The 21650-nt window shown below is 44.3% G+C and overlaps 1 protein-coding gene across 1 annotated transcript in view; it reads right to left on the bottom strand.

The window, feature by feature from the left end:
- The window catches only part of LOC309552783 (uncharacterized protein), a 41228-nt gene that overhangs the window by 8922 nt on the left and 10656 nt on the right, over positions 1-21650 (bottom strand). The window contains exons 2-5 of the mRNA XM_082253697.1: positions 13477-13767; positions 8654-8929; positions 5405-5680; positions 4538-4642 (exon numbers count right to left, since the gene is read on the bottom strand). Coding sequence (XP_082109823.1) covers positions 4538-4642; positions 5405-5680; positions 8654-8929; positions 13477-13767 — 948 coding nt within the window. The remainder of the gene's footprint in view (positions 1-4537; positions 4643-5404; positions 5681-8653; positions 8930-13476; positions 13768-21650) is intronic.

Raw genomic sequence — 21650 nt, 5'->3', positions numbered from 1 at the left:
TCCCAGAGAAACGTCCCCAATGGGAACTGAGGGGGCACAGTCCCCACACAGAGTCACACCGCAAGGTCCATTAGCATGGTGTAGATAGCCAAAGGTAGGTCTTGGGCTAGATAATCAGGTGAGAATATTGTGGCAAGGGCAGGGATGGCTCCCAGCGTCACGAGCTGTTCAGCAAGAGGACAGCCACCGGGGCAGAATGACTATTATATAGAATTAACTATAATAACATAAAATAGGTAGAAAATGAATGCATTCATAGACAATTAGATAAATAAAACTGTAACTGGCCTAATCCTTTTTCATGGATTTGACTTCCAACAAAGGTCTTCAAAAAAGTGTAGGTCCAGGCAAAACTTTTTTGGTTTTGTTTTAGATAGGATGGGGAAGGATTAGAGCCCCTGTTGGGTTTTCACTGCTGTCTGAGGCTCTATTAGAGAGGTTTCTCCTCTCTTCCTTTCCTCGACTAGGTTTTACCAGACAGGCAGTGATGGGAACTCTAGAGCAGTAAGACAGATAGAAATAAAAATGCTTATCCTGGTAGGATGAAGGAAGGCTACAACCAATGCCAGGAAATGGGGTATATAGGGGCACAATATTGGCAGGAAGGAGTTGTCTTGCACAGGAGACTAACTTACTGGAAATATTATTAAAGAAGAACTTCCCAGAATAGTAAGTGACTACTTAGCAACCAGTAACTTAAGACAAACACTTCAGAAGTATGTAATGCATATCTAGCATTAAGAGCACAGTGGTCAGGAGTATGCCATATACAGCTCAGGATACAGAGTGTAGGGTTCAGGAGCAGGTTACACACAGGGTACAGGGGTCAGGAGTGCGTTACATTTAGGGTGCAGGGTACAGGGCTCAGGAGTGCATTACACACAGGATGCAGGGTTCGGGAATGCAATACACACAGGGTGCAGGGTTCGGGAATGCAACACACACAGGGTGCAAGGTACAGGAGTGCGTTACACACAGGGTGCATAGTTTGGGAGTGCATTCCACACAGGGTGCAGGGCTCAGGAGTGCGTTACACATAGGATGTAGGGTTCAGGAGTGCATTACACATAGGATAAAGGGTTTAAGAGTGCGTTACACACAGGGTACAGAGATCAGGAGTGCATTACACACTGGGAGCAAGGTTAAGGAGTGTTGTACACACAGGGTGCAGGGTTAAGGAGTGTGGAAACATACAATGTGCAGGGTTAAGGAGTGTGGTACACACATGGTGCAGGGCTCAGGAGTGCATTACACAGGGTGCAGGGTTTGGGAGTGTGTTACACACAGGGCACAGGGTTTTAAAGTGCAATACAAACATGGTGCAGGGTTCGGGAGTGCGATACAAACATAGTGCAGGGTTCTTGAGTTTGAAGTGCGATATGCACAGGATGCAGGGTTCGGAAGTGCGATACACACAGGGTGCAGGGTTCAGGAGCGCGATACACACAGGGTGCAGGGTTCAGGAGTGTGTAATACAAGGTGTGGGGTTCAGAAGTGTGCAATACAGGGTGCAGGGTTCAGGAGTGCGTAGCACACAGGCCAGTTTACAACAAAAATTACATCCCGCCTAAATGGACAGGAGGCCAACTTACCAGAAATAATATTAAAGAACATCCCAGAATAGTCAGTGACTACTTAGCAACCAGCAACTGTTAAGATAATAAACACTTCAGAAGTATGTAATGTAAAATACAGCATTGAGAGTACAGTGGTAAGGAGTATGCCATATACAGCTCAGGATAGAGGGTGTAGTGGTCACGAGTATGAAATGTACAGCAAAGCGCACACAGTGAAGGGTTCAGGATTGCAATATACACAGGGTGCAGGATTCCGCAGTGCCTTGCACACAGGGGTGCAGGGTTCAGGAGTGCATTGCACACAGGGGTGCAGGGTTCAGGAGTGCCTTGCACACAGGGGTGCAGGGTTCAGGAGTGCCTTGCACACAGGGGTGCAGGGTTCAGGAGTGCCTTGCACACAGGGTGAAAGGTAAAGGTTCAGAAGTGCGATACGCACAGGTTTCAGGGTTCAGAAGTGCGATACGCAAAGGGTGCAGGGTTCAGGAGTGCAATACGCAAAGGGAGCAGGGTACAGGAGTGCAATACGCACAGGGAGCAGGGTTCTGAAGTGCAATACGCACAGGGAGCAGGGTTCTGAAGTGCAATACGCACAGGGAGCAGGGTTCTGAAGTGCAATACGCACAGGGAGCAGGGTTCTGAAGTGCAATACGCACAGGGAGCAGGGTTCTGAAGTGCAATACGCACAGGGAGCAGGGTTCTGAAGTGCAATACGCACAGGATGCAGGGTTCTGAAGTGCAATACGCACAGGATGCAGGGTTCTGAAGTGCAATACGCACAGGGTGCAGGGTTCAGGAGCGCAATACGCACAGGGGGCAGGGTTCAGGAGTGCAGAACACACAGGGTGCAGGGTTCAGAAGTGCGGAACACACAGGGTGCAGGGTTCAGGAGTGCAATACACATAGGGAGCAGAGTAAAGGAGAGTAATACAGGATGCAGGATTTAGGAGTGCGTAGCGCAGAGGCCAGTTTACAACAAAAATTACATCCCCCAAATTCCTCCCAACCTCTATCCTCCCAGTAAAGGCCCCCTTGCTCCATACCAAATTCCCCCCAAGCCCCAAATCCCCCCTTCGCTACCCAGAAAGTACTAGAAAGAAGGGCTGCTACTAAAGAGCATTTACAATTTACAGCAGGAGAGTGCAGGGGGAGAATAGGCTGCAGGGACCGGTCTAGTAGCATAGTGCAGCCTGAATACCTGTGGGACCTGTACCCGGTCCACCTAGATCAGCTAACCCTTGCAGTGCAAGTGCAGCCCCAATACAAGGCTGTTTTCAGGAGTTTAGCTTTAACAGATACTTTGTCCATGCAAACTATTTAACTGTAAAATATAGAGAAAGCAAACATTTGATAACACCCTGCTCTCTTCCAAGACCCTGGAGAACGAAATAGTGAATTGTGCAATTTTACAAGTCACATGATGATATTTGCGCAGCTGTTTATCAATCACATATTTTTGTGACGACAGTAAATTTACACTGTTATACAAGCTGTACACTCACTACTTTACATTGTAGCAAAGTGTCATTTCTTCAGTGTTGTCACATGAAAAGATAGAATAAAATATTTACAGAAATGTGAGGGGTGTACTTACTTTTGTGTGATACTGTGTATGTATGTATGTATGTATGTATGTATGTATGTATGTATGTATGTATGTATGTATGTATGTATGTGTGTGTGTGTGTGTATATATATATTTATTTTTTTCAAAATTGTCGGTCTTTTTTGTATGTAGCGCAATAAATAAAACCGCAGAGGTGAACAAATACCACCAAAAGAAAGCTCTATTTGTGGGGAAAAAAAGGACATTGATTTTATTTGGGTAGAGCGTCGTACGACGGCGCAATTGTCGGTTAAAATGAGGCAATATCGCAAAAAATGGCCTGGTCATGAAGGGGGGGTAAACCTTCCAGAACAGAAGTGGTTAAGAAAAAGATGGGCTTCGTCAGTGGTTGATCTCTCTCAGTAAATGATTGTACCACACATACAATGTATCGCTTCAGCAGCCAAACTGAGAGCATTATTTCGAAGGTCGATGGTCAACTCTAAACACATGAGCTGTTCAGGCATTTATAGCTCCGCCCATTTAAAGTGTCATAATTTTTCACCACATTTCACAGTATCCATCTACTCCACACAGTATTATTATATTATATATAAAAATACTATATGGGGTTTGTGTGGAATGAAATTCGTTTTTGTGTTTCTTTTTTTCTAAAACTATAGATTGGATATAAAATATATAAAATATAACAATATAAAAGCACAATATTGCAGGATAAACCTGTATCTCCACGGTCTCTTTATAAGACAAGAGTCTTGCATTGACTCATATGAGCAGGGCCGCTGATAGGGGGGGACCACCAGCCCTCTTGTAGGGGGCCCCGAGTACACAGGGGGGGCCCACACAGAAAAGGGGGATTAGTGATGGACAACAAATACAGGAATCTTCCTCCAGCACCTGAATCTGATCTGTCCCTCTCCCTGCTATCAGCTTTTATCTGCTGAGAAAGAGACAGTCGTCCCTCACTAATCCCCCTCCCTTGTGTGGTTCCCCCTCCCAGCCCTGGCTCTAATGTTCTCTCTGCTCAGGAGTTTATTTGTAAATTGTAACTTTGTTTCTCTCTCTCTGTCTCTCTAATCACTGAGCTCCAACTGCCCAGCCTGTAGATTTTTCTCATCTCATCTTCTTTTTTATTTAACATGTTTTTTTTTTTAGATTTAGCAGGAATTATGCGAGTTATGTTATATTTGTGTCTGATAATAGTGATTTTGTTGTAATTTTAGCTAAATATATCTTTAATATTTTCTTGGGGGGGGGCCCTGCCAGGTAGTCTGTACGGGGCCCCGCGATTTCTAACAGCAGCCCTGCATATGAGAGAGAGCTTTTTCCTGATAAAATAAAAGTTCTGATTCTCACTGGAGTCATTGGAAGCCTCTGACAGACGGATGTTCCTTACCATCCACACAGATAAGCAGCACAGAGAACTCCTTTAAGAACCCGAGGAGGTTGTCCACAATAGTGAAGGTTCTGCTGACCAGGCTGAGAATCCGATCCTTGTTCACTAAAAGAAAGAGAAAGCAAGAATGAATTTTAGAGAAATGCAACATCGGATCTAGGCAGAGATGTATAGTAACTAAGTAGAACTACTTCACTACTGTACTTAAGTACGGAAAGGCGGTATCTGTACTTTCCTAGAGTAGAATTTTTTTCTCCTACTTCCACTTTTACTTCACTACATTTTTTTCGATGATTTCAATACTTCTACTCCGATATTTTTTTTTTGTGCTGCATAGTTACTCGTTACTATTATAAAAATTACCACTGCCAGAACAGTAGATGGCAGGTTTCATGAAGCTCAAAACATGTGTATTATCAGCGCATACGAAAATAAATGCTACTGTATGTATAAATAAAAGCTGCATTTGAAATAATAAAAAACAATATGAGGTTCAAACTTTTGACTTCTTTCTTTAATAAATACATAACTTGTACTTGTACTTTTACTTTCAGTACTTGTACTTTTACTTTCAGTACTTGAGTAGCAATTTTTTTTTTTCAAAACTACTGGTACTTTTACTTTCAGTACTTGAGTAGCAAAATTTTTAAAAAAACTACTTGCAATACTTAAGTACAAAAAATGTTGAATACTTTAGTACTTCTACTCAAGTCACTTTTTGATCGAGCACTTCCACTTCTACTCAAGTCACTTTTTGATCTAGCACTTGTACTTTTACTCAAGTATGGGTTTCGAGTACTTTATACAACTCTGGATCTAGGTGGGTGGTCCTCACAGATTTATAGGCAAGGCTTGTGTTGAACCAACCTGTAGAACGGGTGAGGTTTTGGCACCAACACCCAGAAAGTGGGCAGATGAAATGAGAGTTGTCGATGCGGTTAGAGGTATCTTGGTTTTCTGGACCATGAGGTTGGTGAGCATCGCTCTGTAGAGTTTCACCTTCATTGTTATTGTCCTCCTTTTCCGGCTTCTCTTTTCTCAACTTCTTGCAAATATATTTATTACATAGGATGACCACGGCAGAGACCCAGTGACACAGGAAAGCGATCACAATCATCCTCATTATCTTCTCCTTCAGGGTTACTACAGAAGAACACAATGCAATGACTCAGTGAGGCTTAACACTCCAACCCACATGGAAGAAAATTATATTAAAAATATATTTTAAAAAAACATTTTTTATTTTTCCCAAATATATTGGAAATATATTTGAAATGCTACAATTTTGGCCATATTCAATATATTTCAAAATATTTTTTTCCCTTAATATATTGGAAATACATTTTTCTTACATATGGGAAGGAACAAACTGAAACAAGTCAAAACTACAACTTTTTTTTAAAGCAGAATAACGTGTCTGTAGCACCCTCCTAGATAGGTGCTAGGATCAGTTAGATTTAGGGTGCATTCACACCTTAGTGTTGCGTCTTTGGGCATTTTTATGAGCGATTTTGGCACGTTTTCATGCGTGTTTATGCGCCTTCTGTGCAGCGTTTTTGCTCTTGGGCGTTTTTTTATTAGCCAATAGATAAAAGACCATCTGTTTCTTCATTTGCTATTCATCCACTTCCTGGGTCAGAAAAACGAGCCAAGTCACGCAACAAAAGGCCCAAAGGCACATAAAAATGTGCAAATCTCACGTTTCCATGTACTTCTGTGGCAATAAAAACGCGCCAAAAATGCCCAAATCTGCCCAATTCGAGCTGCAAAAAAGCCCAGAACTTTGAGCTTCGGGCGACTTGGAGTAGAGTTGTGAACCATCTCCATAGAGAAGCATTGATTTTTTTTTCTCCTCCAGCGTGTTGTAGCTTCGAGCTTCAAGTTACAAAATGCTTTGGTGTGAATGGGGCCTTAGGGTTGGCTCACCATGTTCAGTGGAGCTGTGTGTGTTTTGTTAGGTAAAATTACCTTGCCTCACTGTATCCAGTGGGGGTACAATTCATTAGTTAGGACTGTTCAGTGTTCTCAGATGCTGCTAGTCTGATAGCTCCTTCTGCTTTCCAGAAATCAGTAGAACTTTCTGCATGATAGGTGTGAAGCTAGATGGCAGCATGAATATACAGTCCTGACCAATCCCAGGGAGCAGGACCCTGAAGGCTGCTGGGAGACTGTATATATATTTATTATGTGGGACACTGAGCCCTGTGACTTTTCCTGGAGAGGATCGGTCCAGACTAGAGGGCTTGTTTCCCTCCAGGGCAGTGCTGGCATGTGCTTGCGGTTTGTGAGGCCTCTGGTGAGTGACCTAAAGGCCTGGATCCTGAAGCTAAGAGCTGACTGAGGAGCTGTCTGCTGAAGATCTATCACTGGAGAAAGGTGTAATTTGGAAGTTGGAAGGAAGCAACCAGATTTCCCTGGACATTATGGGAGTACAGACTGCTGAGAGAACTTATTGGGCTGCTGACATCCCTTTTGTGCTAGAGTGTCAGCTGTGTGTTTAATAACGGGGACATCGGCTGATGTCTTGAGTAGCTTTGTTTATCTAATTCCTTGTGAAGGGACTTTGCTCTAGAAATCTGCTTTTAACTGCCACCATGCAAGCCAAGGCCACAGTTTGCTATAAGCAGGGGCTTCAGCTCTAGCTCTTAAGAAAGGACTTAATTTTCCTCAAGTTGTACATAGTTTCTGTTTTTGATGGGGCACTATCCCTCCCACTGATACCAATGATGGTGCACTATTCCTCCCACTGATACCAATGATAGGGCACTATTCCTCCCACGGACACCAATGATGGGGCACTATTCCTCCCACAGACACCAATGATGAGGCACTATTCCTTCTATTCCTTCCACTGACACCAGTGATGGGTGCTATTTCTTCTGCCAAAACCAATAATTGGGCATGATTTCCCCCACTGACACCAATGATGAAGCACTCTTCCTTTCACTGACACCAATGATGGGGCACTAGTCCCCTTATTTTTTTCAGATTCCGACTCCCCGCCTACAGATCTCCACAACCACCAAGCTACGGTTGTGGGGAAGAAGCCTTGTTCCTCATCAACATGGGAAGAAAAGTGCTTTTTTCAGCTCTACCACATCCCAGATGGGGGCACCCAACAGCATTTTGGGGCAGGTAAGGAGCAAAGAGTGGATGGAAGGGGTCATGCTGAGGGACCAGCTTTAGAAGATATCAGGTTAGCGGAAGAAGGGGGACCACCTGCTTATTTACTGTCCTACTATGGATACACCCTGACTCAAATGTTTATTTGTAAAACAACAATTTTATGTATTGTAAAAACATACAAAACATCAGTAAAAATAATCAAAAATAAATACAAAGTGCTCTTCTCCCTGCTATACTGTATAATACACACCTGTGTTTAAATTTGAGCCTTGGCCTATTGTAGCATGTCCTCTCCTGTGTTGATACTAATTACTCATTACTTGTGTTTCAATGTAATAGACGAACAGACTGTCATTGGCAGTCTTGTCCTATTGTCTATCTATTGAGATGGAATGTGGATTGTGTTAAGTCTGCATGTCCCATTGTTAAATGTTAATGACCTCACATTGTTATGTGCAGATGGCCAGATAATTAGTTCAGGTTAATTTGGTTTCTGTATACAATTTCATCTGCATAGGATAATGTAATCAAGCAACCCCTGACCTGTGTGTAGTAATTTGATCAGGAGGGGGATGTGCTCATGTGTGTATAAATTGAGTGTGTAACTGTTCAATAAAGGAGAAGGTTCCAAGACACATACAAGCCAAGTTGTCAGGCTAGCTTTGTATGTAGGGCGGCTGGAATCATGACTGCAAGGAAGTCGTATACTGACAGAAGACCACAAGTACAGTGTGGGTCGGCGGTTCCGTTACACCACCAAACTCAGATCAAAGAGCATCAGATGGACCTACTGATTACCTCAGAGTCTCAAAAGAAGTATTTCTAAAAAAAAAAACAAAATGATTTGAGAGAAGAATTGTAACTGCATGTTGATGAAGGGGGAGAAGTGGAAACGAAGGAAGGTATTATAGGGGTAAACTAGACTTCAGCTTTAGGGCCTGTGCTAAAGTAAGCAGCCAGTTTCAATCTTACAGTATAGGAATAATGTACCTGGAGGTAGCAGTATAATAGCTGGAGATGTCTGAGAGCTGACCGCATTTGCCACAATTAAGGAGAATACACCGAATGTTTTTGGATGCAAGCCATCCATAGACCAGGAGATGGAGTTGTCTAGGCTGATGACATTTTGTATTATCTCATTATCATTCCTGAGAAGCGTGAAGTTGAATGGACCATCGCCCTCGGCTCGGCATGTGAAGTTGACAAGACACTGGCTACCGTTTTCCATCACCTCCTGTTTCAACAAGACCGGTTCCCTCACCGGAGCTGCAGAGAACAAGAACACAAATCATTAACAGCAAGTTCTAGGAACATTCCCGGCCTGGAACATTAGCTGAACCTTGGTTATAAAAAGTTATATTTGAAGTCTATGAAACCCCAAGAACAAAAATGTAATGTATTGGAGCTTACCAGTCCTTTGATATGGTGGCTGCATACCTGCGACTTTCTCCCACCTACCTACATACCTGCAGTGCCCTTCCAACTTCCTACATCCCTTCAGGATACTGCCTATCTAGCTACACTCTTGCAGCATTCTCTAAACTGCATACCTGCTGGATACTCCTTATCCACCTACATACCTGCTGGATACGCCTTGTGGCGGTACTCACCATCACTGGGAGTGAAAGACAGATACTTAAGGGACACTGAGAAAATGGTTTGGATAACTTCATGAGTAATGGGAGAGTAATATTTATCAACAATATCTCTCAAGAAATATGAAGATTTAATCCCACTTTACACTATGAGACCTGTAGTCTGTTGCCAGGAAGTCTGTGACACCTAAATAATCATAGCAATACGTAGATGTGTATTCCATGTACTTCAATGTAGGAGACGGACAGACTGTCATTGGCAGTCTTGTCCTATTGTCTATCTATTGAGGTGTGATGTGGATTGTGTTAAATCTGTCTGTTTCATTGTTAAATGTTAATGACCTCACATTGTTCTGTCCAGATGGCTGGAAATTTAGTTCAGCCTAATTCGGTTTCTGTATACAATTTCATCTGCATAGGATAACGATTCAGGCAGAGGGGAGGGATTGTGTACACTGTATGGGAGTGACTGAGTGTAAAACAATGTTTTTATTGGATTGTGAATTCCATGTCCTGTTCCCCACAAGGTCCACCTAGGCGGTAACCTTGTGGGGGAAAACTGTATAAAAGAGCAGCTGTACCATTAAACCTTCTGTTCTACTTCACCCTCAATCTAGAGTCCGGTCTCTTATTGGGGGAATCTGCTACAAGGGATTGCTATGCTCTTCATACTCCCTTGAATAATCACTAAGCTCTTGTAAGAGCTTGTTCCTGTTCCTGCTTCACTCTCTGGGGAATGAGAGGTTCACCCGCTGGAAACTGGAGCCTTGTCGTAGGTCCAGGGTGGGTAGGAGACAGCGAGACCCCAACCAAGCTGTGGCGGTTTGTGGGGTCTGAAGTGATTATGGTGTCTGGTGGAGTGCTTGGAGCCCTCAGGAAGCACTAGGAGCATCCGTCAACGGAGGTACTCAGTGGGGGTGCCAGTTGATCCGTTACACTCCTTATCCACCTACAAACCTGCTGGATACTTGTAGGCAGGTGCCTATAAGGGATGAGTGTTTTCTGCTGTGCCGACTCATGTTGTGCAGCACTTTGTCTCAAACTGCGGGTGACATCCGGGTGTGGCCCGCACTACCATAACGACGCCACTGTATGTGCAGTAAGCTTCTTATCTACCTACATACATGCTGGAAACCTCTAACCTACCTACAAACGTGCAGGAAACTTCTAACCTACCTACACACGTGCAGGAAACTTCTAACCTACCTACACACGTGCAGGAAACTTCTAACCTACCTACACACGTGCAGGAAACTTCTAATCTACCTACATACGTGCAGTAAGCTTCTTATCTACCTACATAAGTGCAGGAAACCTCTAATCTACCTACATACTGTACGCGCAGGATAATTATTTACCAACAGACCGGCAGATTCCTCCTATCTACCTGTAGGATACTCCTCATCTCCCCATCTACCTGCAGAGTAATTCTTCCTACAAACCTATGGGATATGCCTAATTAACTGAACTCAAGCTTTACTCCCCTCCCCCCACACTTGTAGCAGGCACTCTCCTATGTTGAAATAAATTACTCTGAAAGCTGCAGCAATCTAGAGTCTGTCTTCAGTCAATCTAGAGCTTAACTTCTGTCGTCATCAATCTCCTTTCCTCCTGATCCATACTATTTTTGCCCACCTCTCAGAAATATTCTCTCCATGGGATCCCTCTAGATGTGCATGCTCAACCACCTGATCAGCAGATGGCACAGGTAAAATTTTTCAGCATCTGGTGGCCAGCAGGGAGGAGCCTGCATATCTAAATGGATATCAGGGATGCTTTCTTTTCATATAATGCTCTTTAAATAAGATTTGATACAGGGAACTGTGACGTTGACAGGCGCCTTCCAGCACAATATGCGTACATTACACTTCAGCTTTACAGCCTGCGTTAAATTAAACAATCAATTTTAGTCTCACAGTGTAAGGATAACTTACCCGGAGGTGGACGTTCCATAGATGGAGACGTCTTGGAGCTCACTGGATTTGTCACATCACAGAAGAATCTCCCGTACGTTGCTGGATCCAATCCATTCATAGACCAAGAGATAGAATGGTCGGTGGTGTTAGCAATTTGTAACGCTTCATTATTCCTGAGAAGTGTGAAGTTGAAAGGACCGTCACCCCGGGCTCGGCATGTGAAGACCACCAGATATTCTTCTCTCTTTTCCTCTATTACCAAAACCGGTTCCACGACCGGAGCTGCAGAGAACAAAAACACAAATCCGTTCTAAGAACATTCCCTGCCTGGAACATTGGCTGAACACTCCCTGCCTGGAACATTGGCTGAACACTCCCTGCCTGGAACATTGGCTGAACACTCCCTGCCTGGAACATTCCCTGAACATTCACTGCCTGGAACATTCCCTGAACATTCACTGTCATTATTCTTACATATTTAGGATGTATCTAAACCCAAAAAGAAAAATGTAAAAAACACTGCAGCCAAACTACAGAATGTTGCGGGTATGTATGTAGGTAGGTAGGTAGGTGGGAGAATGTTGCGTGTCTGTAGGTAGGAGAATGCTGCGGGTATGTAAGTACGTAGGAGAATGCTGCGGGTATGTAGGTAAGTAGGGGAATGCTGCGGGTATGTATGTAGGTAGGTAGGAGAATGCTGCCGGTATGTATGCAAGTAGGTAGGAGAATGTTGCGGGTATGTATGTAGGTAGGTAGGAGAATGTTGCGGGTATGTAGGTAGGAGAATGTTGCGGGTATGTAGGTAGGTAGGAGAATGTTGCGGGTATGTAGGTAGGTAGGAGAATGTTGCGGGTATGTATGTATGTAGGTAGGTAGGAGAATGTTGCGGGTAGGTAGGTAGGAGAATGTTGCGGGTATGTATGTATGTAGGTAGGTAGGAGAATGTTGCGGGTATGTAGGTAGGTAGGTAGGAAAATGCTGCGGGTATGTAGGTAGGAGAATGTTGCGGGTATATAGGTAGGTAGGAGAATGTTGCGGGTATGTAGGTAGGTAGGAGAATGTTGGTTTAACTAATCATTTTTTTTTCATTAAGTTTCCTTTAAGGGGGCGTGGCAGGGGGTGTGTCCTATGCCTACATACTTTGCTAATAGGTGTCCCTCATTCCCATCTCAGAAAATTGGGGGTTATGGTTCTGACTCCACCCCTGCATCAATAAGTACCGCCCATCCCGGACAAGAGATTAAGTGGAGGAGAGGACCCATGACTGGCCTGAAGTCTTTAGAAAAAGGTAAGCATTTAAAAAAATAACACACTGGGGGACATATATGGGAGGGATGTGAAGGGGAAAAAGCCTTGTGATGGTGTGGAGACTGGGGGTAGACTAGAAGATCGAGTTGTCCTTTGTTAAAATCAAGGCTACCAAAAACAGAGCACATTCCTACATTACCGGCCTTGGTTTGGAGTGCTTTGGCCTAGATGTGTGTCCCTTGCCAATGTCCAGACAAAAAAATACCATAATTAGCCATCCCAATACATAGCAAACAAATCAAGGTAGAGAGAAAGCGGGACTTTATAGAGGCCAATGTGGAAGGGATGATTACAATTAAAGCACGATTTTTCATAAAAAAGACATGCTTATTGATAATGATAAAAACTTTTACATATACTGTACATAATAAAAGCATTTGTAGAGAAATACTCCATGTAGGAGCGTTGATACATAAGCACCACGTTGGTAACCGTGGTCTCAGTTAAGGCGCAGTCTAGCAGTCCTCTGTAAGCCGATGCGTTTCGCACTAAGGCTTCCTCAGGGCCAAAGAGACCAAAAAGACCAACATTTTTTTTACCAATCCAACGAGGTCAAAGGCAGGGTAAAACGATATCCCTGGAAAGGCGTCAGGACCATATATGGCAGGGGCAGCTATATCATATAGAAATTGTATCCACAAACTGGAACCACCAAGAAACCTAACAACCTCCGCCAGGCTGGAAGGTATAAGTATCAGGATAACGGTTCACCTGCTAGAGTAATACAATACCCTCCCCAAAGTCACGGTGCCTATAGTCCACGTGGGGATATTATTCTTTGAAAGTATGGTTAATGTTGAGGATCATTATAGTTGTATCCTTCAATAAGCCATACGGCCTCAACAGGGCAGGTAGTTAATGTTAATTCCCCAGATTCCCAGGTACTAGGATACAGGAACACAGCGGATTCCCCTATTGTTGGTGCCCGTCCAAGATAGCCTGCCTTGCCAATGTCCTTTATGTGTCATGACTGCCACCCATTCACAACACTCACCGATCACCTGGAGATGGATCCTTCCCTTGACCGTGAAATTCATTTCATACTGATAGATCCCGCTGTCCTCCACTCTTAGCTCATTCAGTAGAAATGTTCCATTGTTTTGGAAGAAGTGGCCACGTTTGTTGTACGGATTCCGTACATTGCAGCCATCAAGACATGTCACTATGGGGTTTGACTCTGTTTTTTTAAAGTCATAAAATGTGTATTTATCAAGATTCTCCCCAGGGAAGAACACAGATGAGCCGATTGCTGCGTGTAGATGGTGAGTCTCCATACCTTCAACTCCTGTGGAAACAAAACAGATAAAAGGACCTGGGTTGAGGGACTTTTGTTCATGTCATATAGCAGTGGTTCTTAACCTGGGTTCGATCGAACCCCAGGGGTTCGGTGAGTCAGTCTCAGGGGTTCGGCGGGGGGGCAACAGGGCAATTGCTCCCCCCGAGAAAATATTACTGATTGTGAGGCCAACCCCCCCTGGAAATCAGAGCTGCGGTCGGGACGACTCACAGCCATTACACATAGACACTTGACGCTCTGCCCCCTGTACCTCCCCCAGCAGGTTTCCAGCCTATCTCCTGCAGGCTGCTTGCTGCTTGAGTGGGCGGGATGGGGGATGTACCTGACCACGGAGATCGCGCCCGCCTGGAAGAGGGAAGGGTGAGCAGCTGAGCAGAGGGAGCTGAGTTAATGTTCCTGGAGGTAGGCTCAGCTAGCTGTACATGGTGGATTAGTTTGCAAGCACCTCTATGCTAAGTCTGCTACATAGTTACATAGTTAGTGAGGTTGAAAAAAGACATCAGTCCATCCAGTTCAACCTATGATGTGTGTGTGTTTGCTTTTAATCGTACATTGTATACCCCTGTATGTTGTGATCTCCAAGGTGCCCATCTAATAGCTTTTTGAAACTATCAATGCTCCCAGCTGATACGACTGCTTGTGGAAGAGAATTCCACATCCTTACCGCTCTTATAGTGAAGAACCCCTTACGCATTTTAAGGTTAAACCACCTTTCCTCTAGTTTTAGTGAGTGGCCACGTGTCTTATTGTATTCCCTTGCTCTGAATAGTTTGTTCCTTATGCTAGGGTCGCCAGTACAGTATTTGTACATTGATATCATATCCCCCCTTAATCGTCTCTTCTCCAGAGAGAATAAGTTCAGTGCTTGTAGTCTTTCCTCATAGCTGATGTCCTCCATTCCCCTAATTATTTTTGTTGCCCTTCTCTGGACTCTTTCCAATTCCAGCACATCCTTCCTGAGGACCGGTGCCCAGAACTGGACAGCATACTCCACATGTGGCCGGACCAGAGTCTTGTAGAGTGGGAGAATAATCTCTCTATTTCTGGAGTGAATCCCCTTTTTTATACATCCCAGTATTCTGTTGGCTTTGCTTGCAGCGGCTTGGCATTGCATGCCACTGCCAAGCCTGTTGTCTACCAGTACCCCCAAGTCCTTTTCCATCCTAGACTCACCCAGAGGTTCCCCCCCTAGTGAGTAGCTTGCTTTCTGGTTTCTGGCCCCCAAGTGCATTACTTTACATTTTTCAACATTAAACCTCATCTGCCATGTAGTTGCCCACCCCGTTATTTTGTTCAGGTCCGCTTGTAAGGTTTCCACATCCTGCATAGAAGATATTGGCATGCTTAGTTTAGTATCATCTGCAAATACGGAGATTGTACTAGATATCCCCTCCTCTAGATCATTTATGAATAAATTAAACAGGATTGGTCCCAGGACAGAACCCTAGGGGACCCCACTTTCCACACCCGCCCAATCCGAGTACTCCCCATTAATCACCACCCTCTGGACTCTCCCCTGGAGCCAGTTCTCTATCCAGGTACTCACCCTATGGTCCATACCTACCTTCCTTAGTTTGTACAGTAAGCATTTGTGGGGAACGGTGTCAAATGCCTTTGCAAAGTCCAGATACACCACATCCACAGGCTTTCCTTTATCTAGGTGGCAGCTCACTTCATCATAGAAGGTTAATAGATTGGTTTGGCAAGAACGATTTTTCATGAATCCATGCTGATTACTACTAATAATACAGTTTTCATTACTAAAGTCTTATATGTGGTCCCTTAACAACCCCTCCAAAATCTTGCAGACTACAGATGTTAGGCTGACCGGCCTATAGTTACCCGGGATACATCTCGGCCCCTTTTTAAATATTGGTACCACGTTGGCTTTTTTCCAATCAGCTGGCACCATACCCGTCTGTAAACTATCCTTAAAGATCAAGAATAATGGTCTGGCAATCACCTGGCTGAGCTCTTTCAGAACCCTCGGGTGCAAGCCATCCGGTCCCGGTGATTTATTTATGTTAAGTTTCTCTAGTTTAGTTTTAAGTCTATCTTCTGTTAGCCATGGCGGTATTTCCTGAGGTGTGTTGTTTAGCTCGGCCTTACAAGCTAGGTTTGTGTAGCCCCCCGATTCTTTTGTGAAGACTGAAGAGAAGAAATTATTTAACACTTCCGCCTTTTCTCTGTCCTCAGTGGCCATATTTCCTTTGTCATCTTTTATGGGGCCAATGTGTTCTGGCCTCGCTTTCTTACTGTTTATATACTTAAACTTCTTGGGGCTCTTTTTACTCTCCTCCGCTATATGTCTCTCGTGTTCTATTTTAGCCGCCCTGATTTCATCTTTACATTTCTTATTACACACTTTGTAATGCTTAAATTACTGCTGAGTTACTGCAGCTTAGCATAGAGGTGCTGTTAGCTGACAAATGGAAATGCATGTCCTTTTCATTTAGCTCAATAAGCATTGTGAATGCCCCCTGGTGTGTGCCCTCCTGATACCCCATGGTATTCCCTTCCAACCCCCCCAGTGTGTGCCCTCCTGATACCCCATGGTATGCCCTCCCAACACCTCCCCCCAGTGTGTGCCCTCCTGACACCCCATGGTATGCTCTCCCAACCCCCCACCCCAGTGTGTGCCCTCCTGGCTCCCCCAGTGTCTGCCCTCCCAACCACTGATGTGTGCCCTCCTGACACCCAGTGTGTGGCCTCCTGACTCTCCACTGGTGTGTGCCCTCACTACCCTCCCCCACAGTGTGTGTCCTCCTGACCCTCCCCCCAGTGTATGCCCTTCCAACCCCCTGGTGTGTGCCCTCATAACCCCCTGGTGTGTGCCCTCCCAGCCCCCTGGTGTGTGGCTTTACTGATCCCTGTACACTGTCCTATCCTCTGTCCTGTCAACTCCTGTCCTCTGCCCTATTGTCTGTACACCGTCCTACAGCCTACTGACCACTCTATCCTTCCCTACAATCAACTGACCCGTATACACTGCCCTACATGCTACTGGCCTCTGTACACTGCCCTAAATCCTACTGACCTTTCTACACTGCCCTAAAAACGAATGACCCCTATACACTGCCCTACATGCTACTGACCTCGCTACACTGCCCTACAAACTACTGAGCACTGTACACTACCCTACAAACTACTGAACACTGTACACTACCCTACAAACTACTCACTACTGCACACTACCCTACAGCCTACTGACCTCTGTACGCTGCCCTACAGCCTACTGACCTCTGTACGCTGCCCTACAGCCTACTGACCTCTGTACGCTGCCCTACAGCCTACTGACCTCTGTACGCTGCCCTACAGCCTACTGACCTCTGTACGCTGCCCTACAGCCTACTGACCTCTGTACGCTGCCCTACAGCCTACTGACCTCTGTACGCTGCCCTACAGCCTACTGACCTCTGTACATTTTACTTTGTATGATACGTTTAATTCAGTTCTGTAAACAACACCTTATTTTCTGGCAGTGCCCCTCCCGAGACTAGACTCATAAAATCATATTTTATTTTTCCAATTAAGAAGGGTTCGGTGAATGCGCATATGAAGCTGGTGGGGTTCAGTACCTCCAACAAGGTTAAGAACCACTGTCATATAGGTTGTGCATTTTCATACAAGTCTCTGAAGGAGGCGATATGCAGGTCAGAAGGATGTCCCCTGCAGGTCACATATACCGGTCAATGAATTCTGACTACAGATGAGCTAAGGTATGGGCCAAACCTAATTCAGTCTGAACCCTCCAGAAGCTGTGACAAGATAGCAGGCCACCAGTCCAGTCAGCTACAGCCAGGGCAGCCAAATGACTTTCAGTGCTTTTAAAAACATATGTGAACCCAATCATTAAAACATTCCTTCACATGCTAGTGTAAGGGATGTCAGGTACCCCATAAAAAAAAAATAAAAAAAAAAAAAACACATTTCTGTTTCATGGCATTTCTATTAAACCACCAGTAGATGGCAGCACAAAGTTCAACTGCAAGCAAGGCATGGGAGGAACTAAAAGTTAGACCTTTTGTTCCTGGGGGAACAGAATAGCAGTTGCTGTGTCCCTCAGAATAAAAAGTCATACCTCATGTCCTTATCATTAAAGAAACGTTTTCAATAAAAATAAATTCTGGTTTCACCCGATCCGATCCCTTCGCACATTGGAATTATTGACCATACTTTCAGCATATGTGCAACACTAGCATTATTAAACAACTTGCATTTGATCTTATTGCAATCCTTTGCCAGATTCCCCAGGCCCTGACACAGAGAGCACTTCATCTCTGGACATTGAGGAGGCAAAATGACCCCAAGAACTGCACTTATTATAGAGCTTGGGCTGGCCAGGGTAAAACACAACAATCCTATCATTCCCAATGAAGGCTGAGGAGGGAAGATGCTGGACCACATTCCCACACACATGCTACCTCATCTGCACTGACCACCCACCTGTCCATATGCCCCTCTCATCCACAATCTTCTTCAGAGGGGTCAGAAGCTCCCCAAATCTCCTTAGCCAGACAGACAAGTCAGCAGAGGGAATGGATTCATTCCTCACCCGGATGGTGACATTCTTCACCAGAGGCATAGTTGCCAACATTTGAAAAAAAATTCCAGGGACACTTTGCAGCGCAGCTATCAATTACTTACCACACCCACTTACCTGAAGCTCCGCCCACTCCGCATAATTAATCTCCGCCTACTTATCAGATTATAGGGTCTATTTCATAAAGAGAGAATTACAGGAAATTGAAAAGGGAATTGAAAACTTGAGGCCAAAGTAGCAGAGTTGGAAAAATTCTCCCATTCAGCTGCACTACTTCTGCCTAAAGTTTAAAATTCTCATCACAATTCCCTGCAATTCTAAAGTGTGAAATGTGCTCAGGTGTGACCATAGACAAAATGTAATATGGAAATATAAATAAAGTGCAAGGTGTAAATAAGTATGATTATACTATCTGCTATAATTAGGTTTTATTGTACTTATTTACACCTTGAACTTTATTCACCTGTCTTTGAATTCAGCCCTCTGTAGGGGGATAATTTTCATTTACATAAAACAATGTGACATCCTTTCCTTCCTGACATATTACCCAGTCCATACCAGTATAGATCCTAACACATTACCCAGTCCATACCAGTATAGATCCTAACACATTACCCAGTCCATACCAGTATAGATCCTAACACATTACCCAGTCCATACCAGTATACTGTAGATCCTAACACATTACCCAGTCCATACCAGTATAGATCCTAACACATTACCCAGTCCATACCAGTATAGATCCTAACACATTACCCAGTCCATACCAGTATAGATCCTAACACATTACCCAGTCCATACCAGTATACTGTAGATCCTGACACATTACCCAGTCCATACCAGTATAGATCCTAACACATTACCCAGTCCATACCAGTATAGATCCTAACACATTACCCAGTCCATACCAGTATACTGTAGATCCTAACACATTACCCAGTCCATACCAGTATAGATCCTAACACATTACCCAGTCCATACCAGTATAGATCCTAACACATTACCCAGTCCATACCAGTATAGATCCTAACACATTACCCAGTCCATACCAGTATAGATCCTAACACATTACCCAGTCCATACCAGTATAGATCCTAACACATTACCCAGTCCATACCAGTATAGATCCTAACACATTACCCAGTCCATACCAGTATAGATCCTAACACATTACCCAGTCCATACCAGTATAGATCCTAACACATTACCCAGTCCATACCAGTATAGATCCTAACACATTACCCAGTCCATACCAGTATACTGTAGATCCTGACACATTACCCAGTCCATACCAGTATAGATCCTAACACATTACCCAGTCCATACCAGTATAGATCCTAACACATTACCCAGTCCATACCAGTATAGATCCTAACACATTACCCAGTCCATACCATCCTAACACATTACAGAATCCATACCAGTATAGTCCATACCAGTATAGATCCTAACATATTACCCAGTCCATACCAGTATAGATCCTAACACATACCAAGTCCATACCAGTATAGATATCCAGCATGATATTTTTCCCATTGAGGATTGAGGTCTGTTTTCATTTTTTTGAGCAATATATATATATGCACACACATACACATACACGGATATGTACACACATTTATCTAGAGCTAGAAAACTATATATATGTATCAATTAACAGGTGTAAAAATTATATCTATAAAAAAAACATTATTAATAGTAGTAATTAATGGAGTGTGAGGCCTCCAGCTTGTCGGAAGGTGCTCTGCCTCCCCCTGCTGGCGGATTTTGTAAAGTACACCATGCTGACACCCTGCCTCCGGTGACACGTTAAATTTGCGACAGACGGGAAGAGTGAGCGGGCACAGAGAGAGAGACAACCTGCTGCCAGAACTACAACACCTAGATGGGGTGAGAGCGACACTGTGTGGCACAAAATATAAAAAAAAAAATGCTTTACATTGTCCCTGATTAACAGGGACAGTGTAAATTACCCGGGACAGGCTCCTATTTGCCGGGATTGTCCCGGGAAAAACGGGACAGTTGGCAGGTATGCAGAGGTTGGCGTGAGACAAGTTTTGGGACGAGTTCCTCCCACTTCGGCAGACCCCTATACACATGCTCATACTTCTCCCAAAAAACATCGAGCGACAGGGGGCGAACAAAGGAGAGATCATACTCATAGGAGCCTACCGGACTAATCAGAGCAAAGATGTCATCCGCCTTGAAACCCATCACCAAAATCTTGTCCACAACCAACCTCCTGATAGGGGGGCACCCCCACCTTCCCACCTAAGCAGCACTACATTCCTCCGCCTGAAAGACAGGGGTGCAGATGGCAGACCTGCAGCAGATCTCCCTCTCCCCCGCTCGCCTGATGTGACCCCCTCATCCCAGCCAGAGCCCCAGCATAAGTTTTATTAGCAGGATTAGACATCCCAGATTTTCAATCATTTACATTTGTAGCTTTCATTAAAGTAATCCCTGGTGATCCTGCCACTAAGCTTGCTAACAGGTTGCCTATAGTCAGGTAGTGGCTGACCCAGGCTGCGGAAGGGGTTAATACTCTGCACCTCTGTTCCCAAGCTTTTTGGACCTTGCCTATCCACCTTATTACTAAAGGAGGAAAGCCGGGTTCGAGGCTTGTTATCCCCACGCAAGAAGATGCTGTGACCATCATGGGGCACTGAGAGGAACTGCCAGGAGATCTGCCAAGCTTTAGGTGAAACACCAATCATGGACTACCACTTTGCTGAGGTATGTCTGGGAAACCTAGTAAAGTTATTCAGGGGAAGTTGCTTTGAAAAGGTTGAACTGTACATCAATGTTAAAGAAAATTTACATCAACTGTTCTAAGCCTTCTGTACTCTAAAGCCGGCCCTAGTTTAGGGTGGTTTGACCACTACCCGTATGGAGATATATACGGTTTAGCGCTACTAATGTGATTGTGGTTGATATTTTATGGACTATTTCTTTCATTACCGTTTTACTGTTTTTGACCCCAGTTTTTTCATATACAGGGATGGAGATTATAGCATGACCTGTTTGTCTCATGTAAAGTTCCAACTATTTTATGAAATTAGGGATGGAGGCACTGTGCTATACAGGCAAATTGCCTCATATAAAGTCCCAATCATTGTTTTACACTGCATCCACCAAGGGATTGGAGGTGTATGCTTCTCAGCTGGTGGTTTTCAGTTTGTACCATCTTAAGAACATTGCTATTAGAGTTTTGAGATACCAGACCAGTCATGGATGGAGGTGGGTTGGGGGAGGTTTGGGCTGCTCCCTCCCACCTGCCTCCTATCCATCCATTAGCAGCCATGTGCTCCCAGAGTGGAGACACTCA

This window comes from Pelophylax lessonae, assembly GCF_965119305.1.
Source record: "Pelophylax lessonae genome assembly, chromosome: 1".
Classification (NCBI taxonomy): Eukaryota; Metazoa; Chordata; class Amphibia; order Anura; family Ranidae; genus Pelophylax; species Pelophylax lessonae.
The sequence above is the reverse complement of the archived record's forward strand: the minus strand, read 5'-3'. Positions and strand labels throughout refer to the sequence as shown.